Source organism: Elephantulus edwardii, unplaced genomic scaffold, assembly GCF_000299155.1.
Source record: "Elephantulus edwardii isolate Elephantulus edwardi_28Jun2011 unplaced genomic scaffold, EleEdw1.0 scaffold00074, whole genome shotgun sequence".
In the NCBI taxonomy this organism is placed as follows: domain Eukaryota; kingdom Metazoa; phylum Chordata; class Mammalia; order Macroscelidea; family Macroscelididae; genus Elephantulus; species Elephantulus edwardii.
Window position 1 is genome coordinate 3,273,404 of NW_006399824.1, and position 18,526 is coordinate 3,291,929.

The 18,526-nt window shown below is 40.8% G+C and overlaps 1 protein-coding gene across 1 annotated transcript in view; it reads left to right on the forward strand.

Moving 5' to 3' along the window:
- Positions 1-3,270: 3,270 nt before the first annotated feature.
- PPA1 (pyrophosphatase (inorganic) 1) overlaps positions 3,271-18,526 on the forward strand; it is a 25,494-nt gene continuing 10,238 nt past the window's right edge. The window contains exons 1-4 of the mRNA XM_006888980.1: positions 3,271-3,396; positions 5,701-5,759; positions 15,665-15,718; positions 16,690-16,809. Coding sequence (XP_006889042.1) covers positions 3,333-3,396; positions 5,701-5,759; positions 15,665-15,718; positions 16,690-16,809 — 297 coding nt within the window. The 5' untranslated portion in view covers positions 3,271-3,332. The remainder of the gene's footprint in view (positions 3,397-5,700; positions 5,760-15,664; positions 15,719-16,689; positions 16,810-18,526) is intronic.

The window sequence follows — 18,526 nt, forward strand, 5'->3', positions numbered from 1 at the left end:
GCATTTCCTGAAACCTATCCTCCCAGGGTGGGGTAAACTGAAACCTATCCTCCCAGGGCAACATGTCCAAACATGTTCTTGGAGAACTACAAAATGGTTTCAGAGAATTACAAAATGGCTTCAGCTAAGTTGAACTAGCAGCCCCCAACAAACACACATGGTTTTAGAAACACAAACTCAAGGGTAGAAATAAAAATATCTATAAGGCAAACTATCTTCAATGCCCTAGAAAAATAGATTACCTAAGGAAAGCCTGCTCATCAAAGGGGGGAGGGTCTTTTTTTGTGTTTGGTTTTTTAAATTTTCATTCATTCATTGTTGCATTTTTCTCCCTCCCTACCCCTTCCCTCTCCCTGCCCCCAGTTCGTTCTTCTCATTGAAAAGTAAAAGAAAAATTCTTTCATTGATATACAATCCCCTCCTCCTCCCCTCTCCCCCCCAGTAGACTCCACTATGCAGCCTTCACTCTGGACTCTTGTCATGACCATAATACCTAATCATATATCACTTTTAAACAGTTCTCTCTCTCATCCCTCATCTGTTTCAATGGGGGGGGTCATTTTAAAGAAAATTAAGTATTCTTTAGGGAGCTCTTGTGGTCCAGTGAGTGACAACTTCTAACCCCAAAGAACCTGACTGAAATCCACGGAACTGCTTCTTGGACAAGATGAGCAATTTCCTCCACTGGGTATTATAGTATCTGGAAAACCACTGGAGGGTCAGCTATGAATCAGTTCCAACTCCAGCCTACAAAGCAACAGCCACCATTCTTTAAGAGGCATCATTTCCTAGTTTAAAAGAAAAGGATTCGAGGTGTCACAAATGGTTCATGCCAATTTCTAATTAAAGGCTGGCAATGAGAACCCAGACAGAGGCCTTGAAGAAGAAATGGCTGGAGTAAAGATTGCAGTCAAGAAAATCCTATTGAATCCTACTATATAATGCACAGCTATTGGTGAACCAGAATCTAGTCAATGAAAACAGATTTAATTATTTATAATTAAGATTTTAAGATATAATTTTTGTTAGGTTAGTGGACTTAAAGAAGAAACCAGAGAGAATGGGAGAAAGCTTAAAGAGCTTTATTGAAGGGTGAAGGGGAGCTCCCAGGTGAGTTCCTCATCCTGGAGAGGCAGAATGGGAAGTCACACCATGACCTTACTAGAGAGGAATTTTATAAACAGAGTCTTTAGGGAGGGACATTCCACTCTGATTTAGGAGCCTAGCTCAGCCAGACATGCAAGGTCATTTGCTCTTCTTATCAGCAGCAGGCAAGGCCATCAGCATTTGAGTTCTGGATTCTTCATTCTTCTTTTTGGCCCCTTTTGCCCAGACTAACAAATTTGCCTTAACATAGGATAGGATGAATAAGTTAAATGTCTGTCCACAGTCTCAGTCAGACTTAAGTTTTGGGGATTTGACCTGACACAGTGAAACAAAAGCAAAACCCTCCCCCCAAAAAAACAAAACAAAACAAAACAAAAAACCCCCAAAACAACAAACCCCATGCTCCAAAGAGCCTGTCTCCAAAATAAATTTGCCCAAGGGACGCAGCTCATTTCTGACCTTCTCAATGCTTCCTTCTAAACTCCCTGAAGTACCTGGGCCAGAAGGGAGAGAATAAATTTTTTTCCCTCCAGGGAGGGTGGAAGAGAACGCTGGTGGCCTAGTAAGAAACTGTGCTGCAATCCCAAAGGCACGTGGTTCAAATCCACCAGCTGCTCCACAGGGAAAAAGAGGCGCAACCTCCTGCCTTCAGATTAACTAGCTACCTCGGAAAACCAGCAGCCAGAGGGTCAAGCGCCTCAGGAAAGTCAGTCAAGGGTTGGTTCTGACTCAAACGCACATAACATAACTGTTAGGTCTTCGCACTGGATATGAGGCCAAGGACTCAAGGAAGGGACCAGAGAAAGAAAGGAAGCTAAAGAAGCTTTATTAAGGGGTCTCCCAAGCAGGATTCCTTGGTCTGCAGAGAAAGAAACAGGTAGAGGGAGAAAACCAGGGAAATACTGCACCCTAAAGTGGATTAGGGCAGGTTTTATAGTAAGGGTCTTTGTGGTTGTTGTTGTTGTTGTTGTTAAGTGCCATCGAGTCACAGGTGACTCATAGAGACCCTATGAAGGAGAGTGTTCAACACTTGGGTGCCTTTCATCCTCTCTCCAGGTTCATGGGGTTTCCAGAGAGAAATTGCTTTGTGGTTTAGCCAGATGGGTGGTCTTCTAGGAATGGAAGGGAGGGGCACTCCATGGTAGTTGAGGCTGTTCACTCCCTTTGTTGACACATTGATATTCCTGGTGATCTTAAAGGGCAGTTCTATTCAGTTCAGTAGGGTCTAAGAATTGCTTTGCTGCAAAGGAGATTTGGGTTTGGGGAGGATGAAAACAAGTTATCTTTTCTGAGAGTTTACGCTGCACCAAGCCTGGCAAGGTTTAGGTCATGTGCAAGGAATTGACATATAAGGGTCACTCTCCCAAATATGAGTCAGAATTGATTCGAGAGCACCTAACCACAGCTACAAAGTCCTACACAAAATATCTGGCACACAACAACTCAATTAATCATCCTTCAAGCCACACAAATAGTAACCAGAGGAGAAAGCGAGACTAGCTCAAAGTGTCTTGACCAGTGTCATATACTGAAAAGTGAAGTGCTGGAAATCAAAATCCTATGGTAGCCTTTATGAGGTCAATAAAATCAATTCTGCTTAAACGGATCAGAGAACTGCTCTAAGACTGCAGGTAAGGCCTGTCTAGGGAAGCAGATGACTGGTAATCGCCTTTTGAGATAAGGAACTTCTTTCCTGGAAGGGGTGCGTGAGAGTCAAAGGTAAGCTTCCCGTGTGCTGGGTGTGGGGGTGTGTGTGTGGGAGTGTGTGTTGTAGCTGATCCAAATTGAGAACTTGTGTGTGTGTGTGTGTGTGTGTGTGTGTGTTAGCTTATCCAAGTTGGGAACTTGTGTGTGTGTGTGTGTGTGTGTGTGTTATAGCTTATCCAAGCGGAGAACTAGAGCACACACGCACCAGTGAGAGACGAACCGAGAGCAAAAGCCGGCACACAGCCACGTGGCCCAACCTCAGGGCAACCCTGGCTCAGCAGGGGGTGGGGCCGGAGGCGGGGCTGTAGGCGCGGGGCCGGTGGAGTGCGCCTGCGCACTGCGTGGGCGGGGTCGAGGTGGGTCGGGAGTTGGAGAGCAAAGCGCGTTAAAGGCCTCTCCCGGCCGCGCCACCTGGGCCAGTCCTTGAGTGCGCAGGCGCAGAGGTCTAAACTCCCTGTCAGCAGGCACCGCGTGCGGGCTCCGCGTCAGGTATCGTCAGCGGCTCACCACCCGGCACCATGAACGGCTTCAGCTGCGAGGAACGCGCCGCGCCTTTCACGCTCGAGTACCGAGTCTTCCTCAGTGAGTGTCGGTGGTCCTCACCCTGCCTCCGTCCTTCCCTCCCCCATTCATTCCCGGCCTCGCCTCCACTCTCCCCCTCCGTCGTCCCGGTCGTCCCGGCTCCCTGACCCTCACAGTCCACGTTTCTCGCCCGCCGGCCGGCCGCCTCCACCTCCTCCTGCTCGGGAGAACTGGTCTGCGTTTATAGGCCGACCAGCTGGACCCGAGCTGGCGCCGGGCTCCTTATGCAGGTGCCGGGCTCGGGCATTGTCTGATGGGAAGAAACCACCAAGTCACTCTAGAAGGGAGGTAAAAGAATCTCTGTAAGAGGATTGCACCGCCTGGGAGCAGGGTGGGGCGCCGATCTCCTGCTAAAGACATTAAATACCTCGCGAGGGTTTAGTCGGCGAGGAGCGGGATGCTATCCTCCTCTCCAGGTTCTGGGGATGGGAAGCTGACGCCCAGGTGCATCTTCGGGGGTCCCGGGCCGTGCGTCCACCTCCTTCGGGTTTTCACGTGGCACCGATGCTGGGAATTCGCCTTTAGAAACAGAAAGCTGTTCCCCTCTAGTTAAACAAGTGACGTCAGTCAGGGAAGCATGAGTAAGAAAAGTGCCAAGTTTTCACACCCCTGCAAGGAGCTGGCGTTTACTGGTCTCGACCCCGCAGTGGACACCCAGGACCCGCAGGCGGAGGCTGTTTGCTTGCTTGCCTTTTCTGGGTGCAAAACCTCTGGCCTTATAGGTGGGAGGACTTTTCTTTATCCCAAGCCACAGGGAATAGATTGTTAGTGATAAGGCTGAAATTAAAATAAAAATCACTAGCGATATTCCAGTTTAATACCACCACCACCTACCCTCGGGTTTATTGTAGAAGGAAATAGGCAGGTGCAGTGAACACTTTGAGCCTGGGAGCGTGAAGGCCTGGGAAGAGAGGAATGAACAGTCGAAGAATGAACAAATAGAGCTCCGGGCAAGGGAAAAGACTGGTGTGGGAGGAAAAGGAAAGTAAAGCCTCAAGCATGCACTTCTGGCTGAAGATTGTAGTGCGGTGGAAGGCAGGAACTCCCCATTTGATGTCATTTCAGAATTGAGCAGTAGGGCCAGTGTGGGCATTTAAGACTAAGAATTCACTGGACCATTTTTCGAAAGTTTTGATTCCAGAATTTCTCTGAAGAAGTACTCAGGGAGGTGGCTCTATGGGTGTGCACTTGACAGAATCTTTAAGGTCATTGTTTTTAAACTGTATTTGCAGAGCAGGAGGTTTAGTGTTTGTTTTGAGTTTGTGGGGGTTTTTTTAACAGAGTAATTTTTTTTTAACAATGAGATTGTATTTCCATAAGAAATATTTACTGGCCATTAGGGAGACCAGAGCCACTCATTGACTTTGATACTAGCTACCATATCAAATGGAGCTCTCTGGAACCTAAGAAATAGTACTAAGAATCAGTTATATAATTGTATATGTTTCTCTCCACCCTACAAGTTTCTTAGCTTTTTTCCTAATAGAAGTTGTTGTTGTTTTATGTGCCATCAAGTCGTCTGTGACTCAAAGCAATCTGACCTTACATACAACAGCTCTGAAGCTTCCCCTGTCCTAAGCCAGTCTCACTCCAACACATCTGCCCCCATTGCCCTAGTTATTGTAAGATTATTTATATATTTTCATCATCTGTAATGCTTGCCCAGCCTCTTTAAATCAGGTAATGGGACATACTACAAAGTGAAAATTGACTCTGAAGGAAATTTGCCAGACTGGACCTGCATTTGTTCAACTTTTCTTCCACTGTGCTTTTGAAATCAGAAGGAGTGTAGTGTAGACTTGACCCTTGGTTTCCTAAAGAACAGTGAAGAAGTTTTAAACTTCCTTTTTTGAATGTGGTCGTTAGGTTTCTAGGATATAGAAATGATCTGTGAAGGTGACTCTTCCTAACACATCACCAAGAGCAACACAGTTTATAGTTTAGCACATCTGTCTCTCTTCACCCTCAGTATTTCACAATAGTTCTGTAAACTGTTAACTGAAAGAAGATTAGACCAAAACAATTTGTTCATCTTCCATGTGCCAGGTACTGCTAGGCTGTGGGGATACAAAGGAATGTAAATCAGTCTCTATTCTCATGACTGGGGTGAGTACTTAGCTGTGCGGTGCCTAAGGAACACATTGGATGAAAGAAAACCCAACCCAAGTCTTGAAGGAGGGTCAGGAAACCCATTTTCCTAGTGTGGACATAAAATTTTGGTATAACTGTATTGCATGCATCTAGAGACATGGCTGTAACTATATAATTAGCCACTGTGATAACTTTTGCTCATTCATTTTACAGAAAATGAAAAAGGACAATATATCTCTCCATTTCATGATATTCCAATTTATGCAGATAAGGTAAGGCTTCACTGTCTTTTGAACAGTCTCTTTAGATGTAATTTCACTTAACAGATTTTTTTTTTTTAAAAAAAAAAAAACATTTTTACCCCTGAAACCTACAGCATCCCTTTTCAGCAGGAAGTAGCTAAGAGAATACGCCATCCCATTTTCCTTATGGATCAGGGTGAAGTCTCTCTCAGGGAGGGGGTGATAGGGAATGGCAAAGGACTCACTGACAAAGGAGATTAATCAAAACCGGCTTTGACAAGCACTGTGGCAATTGGCCAATTAAAACAGACTTTCAAGGGGGGGAAAAAAAGAACGAACTGGGGAGGAGGGTAGAGAAAATAGTGCAACAATAAATGAATGAAAACCCAAAATCTCTGTAAATGTTCATTAAAACTAATAAAATTTAATAATTTTTTAAAAAAAAGTTTACAAGCACTTTAAATGCTTCATGGTGCAGCGAATTCAAGTTGTAGTGATTAAGAAGTCAGCCGTAAAACCAGAATTGTCTGTTAAGAAAAACAACTGGAAGTAGGGAAAAGAGTAGAGGAATAGACATAGCATATTTGGCCTGATTAGAGAGGGAAAGGCACGTTGGACTTTTTTAGTATGTGCTTTGGGGATAAAAACCTTCATTCTAACTCTCATTGCCATCAACTCAGAACTGACTTTTGCTGATCCTCCAACAACTTTTCAGAGACGGTAAATTGCATGGGAGGAGATTACCACCTTTCTCCCTCAAGGCACGTGGTGTATTCAAACTGTATTTTTGGATTGGGAGCGCAATTGCTTACCACTAAGCCACCAGAGCTCCCTATTAAAATCTCAGACTTCATTAAAACCCAGAAATCAAACCCGTTGCCATGGAGTTGAATCTTGACTGGTAGTGGCCCTGTGTAGGGCAAAATAGAACTGGCCCATCAGGTTTCCAAGCCTATAAATCTTTATAGATGCAGTTTCCACACCTGCTTGTTTTTATGGAAGCAGATTGTTACATCATTCATTTGAATTGCCCACATTTCAATCAATAGCCATAATTATTCAGTAAATAAAGGAATATTCTTTGCCTTTAATGGCCTGATAAAGTTCTGCACATTGATTGCCAGACCTTTCTTTCAAGGCACATGATCATCTAGAGATACTAAAGGTAAATCCACAAATGCATAAAAAATTAATACCTGTTCCTATACATGTAAGCAGTAAGCTCTGGTGGCAAGAAGCTCCACTACAGTCCCAAAGGCATGTAGTTCAAATCCACCAGCTACTCCACTGGAGAAAGTTGGGCAGTCTCCTCCAGTGCGATTAACTGCCTCTGAAAACCTGCCAGAGGGTCAGCTTTGGGTTGGTTCTGACTCTATGGTAAATAACAACATACACATAAGTGGGAAGTCTGATTACTTAGTGGTAAGGAGCTGCACTTCCAGGCCAAATGTGGTTCAAATGAGTCAGTTCTGACTCGATAGCACATGGTAGCAACAACAAAACGGCTGAAGAAACTAACATTTTGTTAGGTGATATCAAGTCGACTACGTCTCATAGTGACACTATGAACAACACATGGTGTCCTGCACAGTCCTCACAATCTCTGTCATGCTCAGGTGCGTTGTGATAGTTCCTGTCCCAATCCACTAACCTTCAACCTTTCCCAGCATGATATCTTTCTGCAAGGACTGATTCCTTCTAAAAATATGCCCAGAAGTAACTGAGACGAAGTTTCACCCTCCTTGCCTCTAAGAAGCCCCTGGTTGCAATACTTACCACTGAGCAGTTAATCACAAAGAGTCTTAATGTTAAAACACTGCCCTGATTAAAAGGTCAGCAGTTCTAACTCTCCAGCTTCTCTGTTGGAGAGCGATGATGTGGCACTCTGCTTTCATAAAGATTTACCGCCTGGGAAATTCTGGGAGGCATTTGTTTCTATCTTGTGGGGTCTCTCAGTCAGAATTAACCTGATGGCAGTACGTTTGACTGGCTTGGAAAATGGTCACATACTGGTCTGAATCTTTCATAAGTGTTGTCTACCATCAAGTCGGACGAGGCAGTTAATCACATTGAAGGAGATTGCCCATCCTTCTCCCAAGAAGCAGCTGGTGGACTTGAACTGTATGCTTTCGGGATTTCAGCACAGCTTCTTGCCACTAGGCCACCAGAGCTCCATGTATATACCATAATATTTATAATCCTTGATTGATAGATTACTAATAACTTGCTGCTTTTCTTTTTGTACTTTTTTTATATTATCTAATCTTTTTTTGTAGAACACATGCACATTTTTAAGTAGTTATTTTTTAAAAGCCCCTAGATTTCTTTTTAGCCTCATTCCACATGGGAGTTGTTTGTGTTTTGGAACTGATAGAAGGACTAGTAGTCTAATAGTCACAAAGCTTGAGCGACAAAGTGATAACTTTTTCCAGTTGTAAAAGCTATGCATGCCCTTGACCTTCCTTTGTTCTTGTTAGATGTGGTCAGTAGTGAGAATAGATCTGGATGTCAGTGCCTTCTGCCCTTAAGGCAGCAGGGTGAAGGTCACATTCCAGTTCTCCGCTAGGGTAGTGTTAAAGGTGAAATGTCAGCCTTGTGTGTGCTGAGTCTTATTGAGCTCTGGGACTTAATTATAGGTAAACCTTTTGCGGGGGCAAGGAATATCCCATCTGACATTTTGAAGTTTGTCTGAAACAGTTACAGAATCTGCTGACCAGTCATTTTGTGTGTTAACAATGTACATCTGGCAGTAACGAATGCCAGAGAGAGCAGCCCTGGCTGTGATGGCCAAGTGTCTGTGTCAGTCTGGCTGGCCCTGGTTCTCCAGGGCTTGGCAGTTACAGAATGATGAAAAATGACAATTAAAATGTAATCATCCTCCATTTTCACATAATGTTGGTTTTTACATAATGACACAGTTTTTGAACCCTGAGGATATTGAAAATTGAGTGAGTGTGGACAATCCATTGTACTTCTACCAGGAAATTTATTGCTGCTTGGGCACCAGCAGAAAATCTCTCCTGTGTGTTGCCTCACAGGAGTCTGCCTGAGCTGGGCTCCAGCTGGAGGCCAATTATGTGCAGCAATTACAGTAGGGACCTCTAATTGGCTGTGTTCTCTTGTGGGATTCTCAAAGTTGCATTTCTTAGGAAACTTTTACTTTGTTACATCTGATTTCCTGGGAGTTGATATGAACTGCAGGATCCTCCCTCCCTCTGAATTGCCATCATTTAGTTGGTTTGAATTGTCTGGTGTATAATAGTTATTATTGTTGTTTATAACAATAGTATTTTTAAAATATTATCTATTAATAATAATAATAGTATAGCATGTATTATCAGAGTTCTTTACAGTAATGTCTCAGACCACGTTGAGCAACAAAGAAATCTAAAATGATGATCCTAAGCTTACTGACCATAGTTTTACATACAGATCATCAAAAAAGGGGAAAGCGTTTTCTTGACAGAGCTTTTCAGGGGGTCGGTGAAAAAAAAATAATTGAGGCGAGTGCCCCAGTGGCAAGAAGCTGCACTGCAATCCCAGAGGTGAGGCATTCAAATTTACCAGATACTCTTCTGGAGAAGGAGAGACAATCTTCTCCTGTACCAGTTAGATCCGATTTGATGGAATACACACACACACACACACACACACACACACACACACACACACACACAAAATAATAAATGGGTAATATTCTACTCATAACTAGAACAAGTGTTGGCAATGTGAAGCCTGATCTTACTGCTGTTTCAGGAAAACCCCAGAATACGGAACCGATTACATAGTGTGTTTTGTCAAACTTCTCACTGAGTACTTGGTGACACTGTGCAGTTTTGTATAGATTAAATGGACTTGTTTCATTCCTCTTTAGTTAACTTTTTAACTTCACTGAACCTACATCTCTTAAATACTGTCTTCCCCAATTTCATATGCAAATGACTGTGTTCTATGTTGTTTTGTTTTTTATCTTTGGGTTTGTGCTTTCTAGACCCAAGTTAGAGTTGGCAACATAAATTTAAAAATCTAGTAACAATAAAAGATAATGATGTGATGATTAAATAAGCATATAAGCTGTTGCCACAGTCAAGCCCAGGTATACAATAACCAGGAAACTGAAGAGGGTGGTGCTGACCACAGTACCTATATATATACTTAAGACATTTATATACTAAGTCATATATACTAAAGACATTTGAGGCTGTTTTATTGAGGAAAGCTTACTAGGATTAACAAAGCTAGGCCTCGTTTGCCACCAATAGTTTGTGACTTTGAGCAAGCACTGTTGGTTTAGGTAGGTGTTTCGTTTCAGCTTCTTGCGTTATATCTAATCTTTAGAAGAATTGGAAAGAGGACCCTTTCTATCATCAACGCTGATCTCTAAATTTTATTGCAAAATAGAAAAAGAAAGGGTTGCTGTGAGTAAAGGGTGAACTCCCCCTTCCAAATCTGGTATATATCAGATTTCTCAAGTGATCTAGAAAAGCATGTGGTAGGTCAGCTTGAAAATGCTAATTTAAGTCCCTTACATCATTCTTCAATACAGCATGTCTCATTCACAGGGCTTCAGGCCCCGTGCTGGAAACGGATCACAAGTCAGAAGGCACTCATAAGGTTCCCAGAAAGACACCCTAAACACATAGAATTTCTGAGGTGGGATGCAATGAAATTGAAGACATATTTCTTCCATCTGTGTTTACTACTCAAAGGCATGGCCTGTCCATTAGTGAATGACTTGTCAGACTGCTTCCTAGATTCATCCCCCAAAACACCAGGCAATTTGGAAATGAAACCCATCCCCACTGCACCACTGTAATGTGCTTGGCTAATCTGTGAATTATAAATGCAATTGAGAGGTCACATTTCTTCTATCTCTAAAACAAGTTTTTGGTTAGATTTGTTAGTTTCCAGACTTAGAATCTGGATACCTATTAACATCAGTCTTCCTGCTATCTGATGAAATGATTAGAAATCTAGGAAGTGAGACTGCTAAGATCTATCTGCCTTTGGAAAATCAGAGCTAAAGCAGGAATTTGCCTTGTGCTGCCTCCCACAGGCTTGTCAGAATCTCTCCTGGGATACTAACCTCCTTTCTCCCAAGCTGTAAACAGGGACGTGAGAGTGAGTATTTCCCCAGGTGAAAGTGGAGAACAGACTTTATAATAGCAGCATAGCTTGCTACAAACTAGGCCACCAGACGTCCCTGGAGAACAGATTTGAAAATGTCTAACAATGGATATAATACAACAGTAAATCCAGGATTAAACAAATACTTGGAACCAGCTGACATTAAAGAAAGAAGGTGCAAATTTTAAACTAGTTGGTACTCAAATTCTTAAAGTCCTATCTCAGTATTTTAAAATAAACATTGTAAGCAAACATTAGAGGTATTAGAGTGCATATTTTTATAGTAAAAAAATATAGCAATGAAATAATTGGCTAAATTTTCCATATCAGTTGCCTAAAAAGCCTAAATATAGCTCCTTGTCTGGTGGCACCTCCCTGAACTGTAGCCATGGTGTCATGAAAGAGACTGTTCTCAGACTTCCCCCTTTTCTTTCATAAGCTGCTCCTTAGTAGTAAATCTGAGGAACCTCCTTTTTTAAAAAATAAAAATATTTAAAAACATCCTTTATGATACTAGATGTGAAAAAGAGTTATAAAGAAAAGCTACTACAAATCCATTTGCTTTAAAAAAAAAGACTCAGCAATTTAATTTTTTTTGACCCAGCAGTTTTAAAATCTTCATTTTACACACAAAGCCATTTTCCTGAGTTTGTAGACCCCTGAGGTTTTTAGCCTGAACGTGGTAAAAAAGAATTTCTTGGTTGAAATCTCTTAGCTCTTTTAGTTTGTTGAGTGCTAAATCTTCAGCACCCAGGGAGACCTGGTTTAGTCTGCAGCAAATTGTGCTCCTAACTGCTGCTTCAGAGGTTCAAATCCATTAACACTTCCATGGGCGAAAGATGGGACAATCTCTTCCCACTTACGATTTATAGAATTTATAGCTTCGAAACGTGAAGGAGAATTTGCTCCAATTCAGAACCAACTCACATCCAATAAGTTTGAGTTTGAATCTTCAGCATTTAAAAATGTATCTGGCACATGGTAGGCAAAGATCTTACTGGAAATGTGATTAAATTGATTCACAGCCCCTGTTAATGGATCTGACTCACTGTAGCTTCTGTGTATCAGAGTAGAACTGAACTGCATAGGATTTTCTGTGCTAACAATTGAAAGTATTTTGATCATCAGGCCTTTCTTCCAGGCACCTTTAGGTAGACTAGAACCTCCAACCTTTCAACAGCAATGAGAAAGAGAGAGCTTACAAACTTGCCACACCCTTCATGGTTTTGGAGATCTTTTCACAATAGAGTTCTGGGTTTTTTTTTTCTTCCCAATAGTTATATAGCTTTGTAACAGTAGATAATGTCGTTATGAGACTCTAAAATATTAATCACTTCATTCCATCAGTGTTCAAAATAGATCCCATACTTGAACTAGTGTTTCAGCTCTATTTGCCTATTTAAAATAAATAAATAAACAAACAAAACACCAAAACCCACCCAGCATTCATCTGGGGCTGCTTACTTGTGAAAAATCAAAGCTGACCGCCTTAATTTTGTCTCAGTAATTTTGTCTTAGTGGTAGTTTTAAATGGTATTGTGGTTATCGTTAAGGAGCCCTGATGTGTTGGGCTGCTGGCAAAAGGTGGGTTCAGTTCACGAGACACTCTTCAGGAGAAAGATTAGCAGTCTCTGTAAAGATTTACAGCCTCAAAAATGGGATGATGACGGTTCAGTGGAGGATCATTCTGCGTATGTTTTAGGTTTGATGATTATACTGAGACTTTAATAGGGGTGCTCTGGAGGTTTAATGGTAAGGAATTCCGCTGCCAGCCCAAAGGCACGAGATTCAAATCGACCACCTGTCCCACAGTAAAGATGGGCAGTTTCCTCCTGTGCCATTGTTGTTGTTGTACCATAGAGTTAGAACCGACACATAGCTGATTTTCCAACAGGCGTTCAAAGGCAGTTAATTACACAGGCAAAGATTGCCCATCCTTCTCCCTTGAACCATCTGGTGGATCTGAAATCACATGTCTTTGGGATTGCAGTGCAGTTTCTTACCACTAGACCACCAGAGCTCCTTTCTGTGCCATTGCTGTTGTTATGTGCTGTGGTGTCACCTGCGACCCATAGCAAACCTATGTACAGCCTTTCTGAAGCCGGCCCTGTCCTGAGCCAGTCTCACTGACTCCGACACAGCTACCCCCATTACCCCAGTTACTGTATCAATCCATCTTCTCTGAGGTCCTCTTTTCCTGCTCTATCTGTCCACCTTTCCGAGCATGATGTCCTTCAAGGATTGGTCCCTCCTGGCCATATGCCCAAAGGATGAGAGACAGAGTTTCAAAATCCTAGCCTCCAAGGAGCAACTTGGTTTCACCCTCTCTAAGACAGACCTATTTTGTTTTCTTGGCAGTTCATGGTATGTACCATAACTGCCTCTGAAAACCTGAAGAGTCAGCTGTGAATTGGTAACCCTTCACAATGCACAGTGTTTACTTTGATAGATTAATGGTGCCATCTTGTGAAGTTTTAAGGTATTACTGCAGAAAACTTAAAGCCTGGCCTTCATGTTTGTGTATCATAGACAAGCATTCATACATCTTTCATTCTAATACCAGAGCAGTGGTTCTAGATGGACACAGTCCTTGAATACTTATAATGGATAGGATTAGATTTGATCAAAGATTGTTTGAGATTTTCTACATGCACGCATTTCTGAACCATCCAGCTCTTACTTTACAAAGTGTCACCTTCTTCATTTCTGAGTATTCTGGCTGTCCTTCCAGAATGGATTTGTTCATTCTTCTGACAGTCTGTAGTACAGTCATGTGTTCTTTACCAGCACCGTAATTCGAGGGCATCTTCTGATTTATTGTCTACCTTTCTTACATGTATGTTGTTAAGTGCCATTGAGTCGTAGGCGACTCATAGTGACCCTATGAACGAAAGAGTCCTCGACAGTTGCATGACTTTCATCCTTTCTCCACTTACATGTATAGGCAATTAAAAATTTCTTGGTTTGAATCAGGCATACCTTACTCCACCACAAAGTGACATCTCTGCTTTGCATACATTAAAAAAGGTCTTTTATGGCAGATTTGCCCAATGGAATATTTTATTCAGTCTTGGGTTTAAATAATAGTCATTCTTTGTTGATATTTTGTATCAGTTAGACATAAAAGACTTGGGACAAAGACTCATGAGATACTTGACTGTCTAGGTTTGAGCAAGATCTTAAATAATAGAAATTTTACAGCCTTAGAGAAATATATCTGCTTTTCTGTTAGCTAAACATAGTTTAGTTAAGAGATAATTATTGCCTTGAATCTTTTGTATTATTCCATTGTAATTTAATAGACTCTGCATTTTTTAAAAAATATGAAGTAAAGATAATCCTATAAAGCTATGTGTTATGTGCCGTCAAGTCACCTGCGACTCAGTGATCCTATGTACAACACCCCTAAACCCTGCTCTATCCCTTGCCTATTTTATTGTCTCCAACACAGCTATCCCCATTACCCCAGTGACTGAATCAGTCTGTCTCATTGAGGATCTTCCTCTCCTCCACTGTCCCTCCACCCTCCCAAGCATTATGTCTGTCTCCAAGGACTGATCCCTCCTTGCAACATGTCCAAATTATGTCAGACTAAGCTTCAGAATCCTTGTCTCCAAGGAGCAGCCTGGCTTCACCCTCTCCAGGATGAACTTATTTGTTCTCCGAGTAGTCCATGGTATATTCAATACTCTTCTCCAGCAACACAGCTCAAAGGCATCAACTCTCCTATCATCCCTAGTCATTGTCCAGCTCTCTGATGCATAGCAAGGAATTGCAAAGACCATGACCTGTATCAGGCACAGTCTCCAGACTGACATCGTTACACTTTAGTACTTTGGAGAGGTCTCTGACAGCAGACTTTCCCAGTGCAATTCGTCTTTTAATTTCCTGGCTGCTCATATCAAAAGGGTTGATTATAGAGCCAACCAAATGGAAGCTGTGAACAATCTCAATCTCTTCACCATCTATCATGATGCTGCCAATTGGCCCAGTGGTGAGAATCTTTGTTTTCTTGATGTTGAGCTTCAATCCATATTGAAGGCTACAGTCCTTGACCTTCTACAGCAAGCGCTTTAGGTCCTTCTCAGTTCCAGCAAGCATAACACAGTTTGTTGATGGGTCTACCTCCAATCTTTATGCCCCATGTCTCCTCACAAAGCCCAACCTCCCAGATAATATGTTCTGCATATAGATTGAAAAGATGGAGCTAGGATAATACATCCTTGATGTGATTTTAATTTTAAATTAGGTTTTAAATTTTATAAAGGAGTAATTGCTTTTAGGGAAGACAATTGAAAAGCTAAAGTTTTATCCTTTTGTTAAAAATCATGTTCTGACTGAATATAAAGCTCAGTTTTCATTAAAGAGCCTTTCTCAACTCATTATTTGACTTTAGGTTGTAAATAAGTCACAGTAGAACTGACATTTGAACACATATTCTTTTACCTTCACTGTCAAACTTTGTTTCTGTTTTAGGGGAATTGATAATTTTAGAATTGCCAAATCTGGAGGGTTATGTGGGTACTAGAACAGATAAATTTTCTTTGAGGCTAAAACTAATACATGACAAAGTAATTAGTCATATTTGGGGATTATCTTATAAACTGCCTTTGAAATACTAAAAGAACATTCTCAGTAATTGCAGTATCACCCAGTGAATAACAACATTGACCTTCACAGATAAAATTGAGAGGTGGGTGGGGGAAATCTCTGTCAGACTTGGCTGCAGTGAGCAATTTCTGCTTTGGAAAAAATGGAGAGAAGAAAACAGATGCACCTCCGTGACCATGTTCCTTTTGATTTTTCAGGATGTGTTCCACATGGTAGTTGAAGTACCACGTTGGTCTAATGCAAAAATGGAGGTAATGTTTTTGTCTTATGTTGTACGTAGCATCTCAGTTTTTATATGAATTTGCTGGTCTGCACTGATTTAAATACCTGAACCCCAAGCTTCTCTCTCTTGACCTTATCTAGTTTCCACTTGCAAGTTCTGTTTTATGCCTATCTGCACTGTGCTGCAGCTAAACTCAGTCAGTCATTGATTTAGTCATCCCAGTCACTGATAAGCTTATTAGAATTTCAGTGGTATTTTGTTAATAACGTACTATGGACACCTAACACACTTGTCTTCTTGTTATATTTCTTACGTATTTTACATCTAGTGCTGTTAGGTGCCATTAGGTGACTAAACTCATCGCAGCCCTGTAAACTCAATGCTGTGGATACCATGGAATAAACTCACAAAAATATCTTCATTCTTAAAATCCTCAAGGAAAACTGAAGTTGGATAATATTTATTTTGCTTTTTGAATATTTTTTTTTTACTTATTCCTTTTTTTTAAAAATTTTTTTTTTTATTATTTTTGTGTGCGTGTACCGTCAAATCAGATCTGACTGGTACTGGAGGAGATTGTCCCTCCTTCCCCGGCAGAGCATCTGGTGGATTCGAACCGTGCACCTCTGGGATTGTAGTTGCAGCTCCTTGCCACTAGGCCACCAGAGCTCCCCTTTTTACTTATTCCTAATTTATCAAATGTTAGGATTTATCCAGCTAATTTTCAGTTTTGCTTTGTGGAAATGATAAATATTCTTTTCCCCTTCTTAATACTTCCTGTAGACCTCAAGAGAGCTTTCCATTTAATGGCTCATGATGGGGTAATTTTTACATCATAATCTTTAATTTCTGACTTTAGACTCAAATTATAAAAAGTTAGCAAAATGTGCCATTAAATTGGAATTAAAGGGCATGCATGCTATAATTCACTCCCTCAAGTTCTTATAGGACTTATAGTACACAGCCAAATATGAAATAATTTGCAATATTTTGTTTCAGATTGCTACCAAGGACCCTTTAAACCCAATTAAGCAAGATGTGAAAAAAGGAAAACTTCGTTATGTTGCAAATTTGTTCCCTTATAAAGGATATATCTGGAACTATGGTGCCATTCCTCAGGTAAGCTTCATGCAGTTGCTAGACATGAATTTTTCAGCTTGTATTAGGGTAATTTAGAGATTTAAACACCTTCAGAATGTTTTTGTTACATTTCTTTACAGAGAATGTAGCATAGCAGTTAATGAGCATTGGTATTTTCCACCAACAGAACAGGGTTCAAATCCCAATTCAGCCACTTCCTAGCTTACCTAAGTTCCTTGTTTTCCTTCTCCCTAAGACAGGGGTACTAAAAACACTTAGCTCATGTGGTTTTTAAAGGGATAAAGCACTCAATATATGGCACATGGAAATCCTGATTCCTCTTTTAAGTCAAGTATTCTTTATAATAGAGTAATTATGAGATTGTTTTCCTAGTCCTTTGAGGAAATAGAATCTCTTCCTTGTTTACCAGTTTTCCTCATCAAAAAGCCAGTATGTAGTAGGTTCTTACTTAAAACTAAAGACGATTAGTGTTACCTTTATTATAAGTAAATAAAATTATGGTTCGACTAGGTTAATGTGTGGCACTTAAGATTTTTACATGGACTATTCCATTTAGATTTTCCCTGCTGATTCTAACAAGTTTTTTAATTCAATCTATTAACTGGAATCTACTGAGAAGCAGTATGTTACTAGAACATAGGTCAAACTTATTGAGCTTGCTAGGTAATCACAAAGTCATTTGCATTAATTATCTAGCACTTGAATTTGTGCTTTAATTGATTCAGTATGCCTGGAAATAGCGTCCCTTTGGAGATAAGTTGCTGAAATTTTATTTTTCTGTGGGTTACATTTTGCCTTCTCGGTGTTGGCTTTGTTGCATCCTGATTTCATCCCATTCACTTTGTCTTTTGCCTTTATTCCATCTAGCTGAGTGGACAAAAACAAAACAAGTAATATGTTCTGATTATTAGGAAAGAACCAAAACCACATTTTAAATCCAACTTCCCAGTGTGCAGGCTATTATTTGTGAAGTGCTTTTCAAGAATTCTGCAATTCAAGGATAATTTCAATTTAGCAGGAAAGCAAGCTAACAATGTAATATTCTAGTAAATCCCAATTAAGCTTTTCAGCTGTGATCTCTAGTCAACATGATGGCACTTTTACCATCAAAATATTTAATTTTCATTTTAGTCTTAACTGCCTACCTACTTCTGTTTTGGAAGTTTGTTTTGAAGCAAATCTAGTTAGAAGAATATACACTTAATGCACACCCATGTTTATTGCTTCTTTGTTCACAATAGCAAAGAATTGGAAACAACCCAAGTGCCCATCAACAAACGAATGGATAGATAAGCTGTGGTATATTCACACAGTGGAATATTATGCAGCACTTAAAAAAACAAAATTCATGAAATATATACAGAATGGGTGATCATGGAGGACATTAATGCTGAGTGAAATATCTCAGTCATAAAAAGACAAATACTGTATACTGCCACTGTTACAAAACAGAGGACTGATGGGGAGGTTGGGGGGAAACTAAAAAAAGAGGGGATAAATAATGAACACTGCATTGAAACAGACGAGGGAGAGAACTGTATAAAAGGAACATATAATAGGTATTATTGGCATGACAAGAATCCAAAATAAGAGTTGCGTAGTAAAGTGGTCCAGGGGAAGTGGGGAAGGACTGTATAATATTGAAAGAACCTTTTCCAAAGAAAAAAGCGAACTGGGGGAGGGTGAACAGGGAGGAAAATGTATATCAATGAATGAATGGAAATGTAAAAAAAAA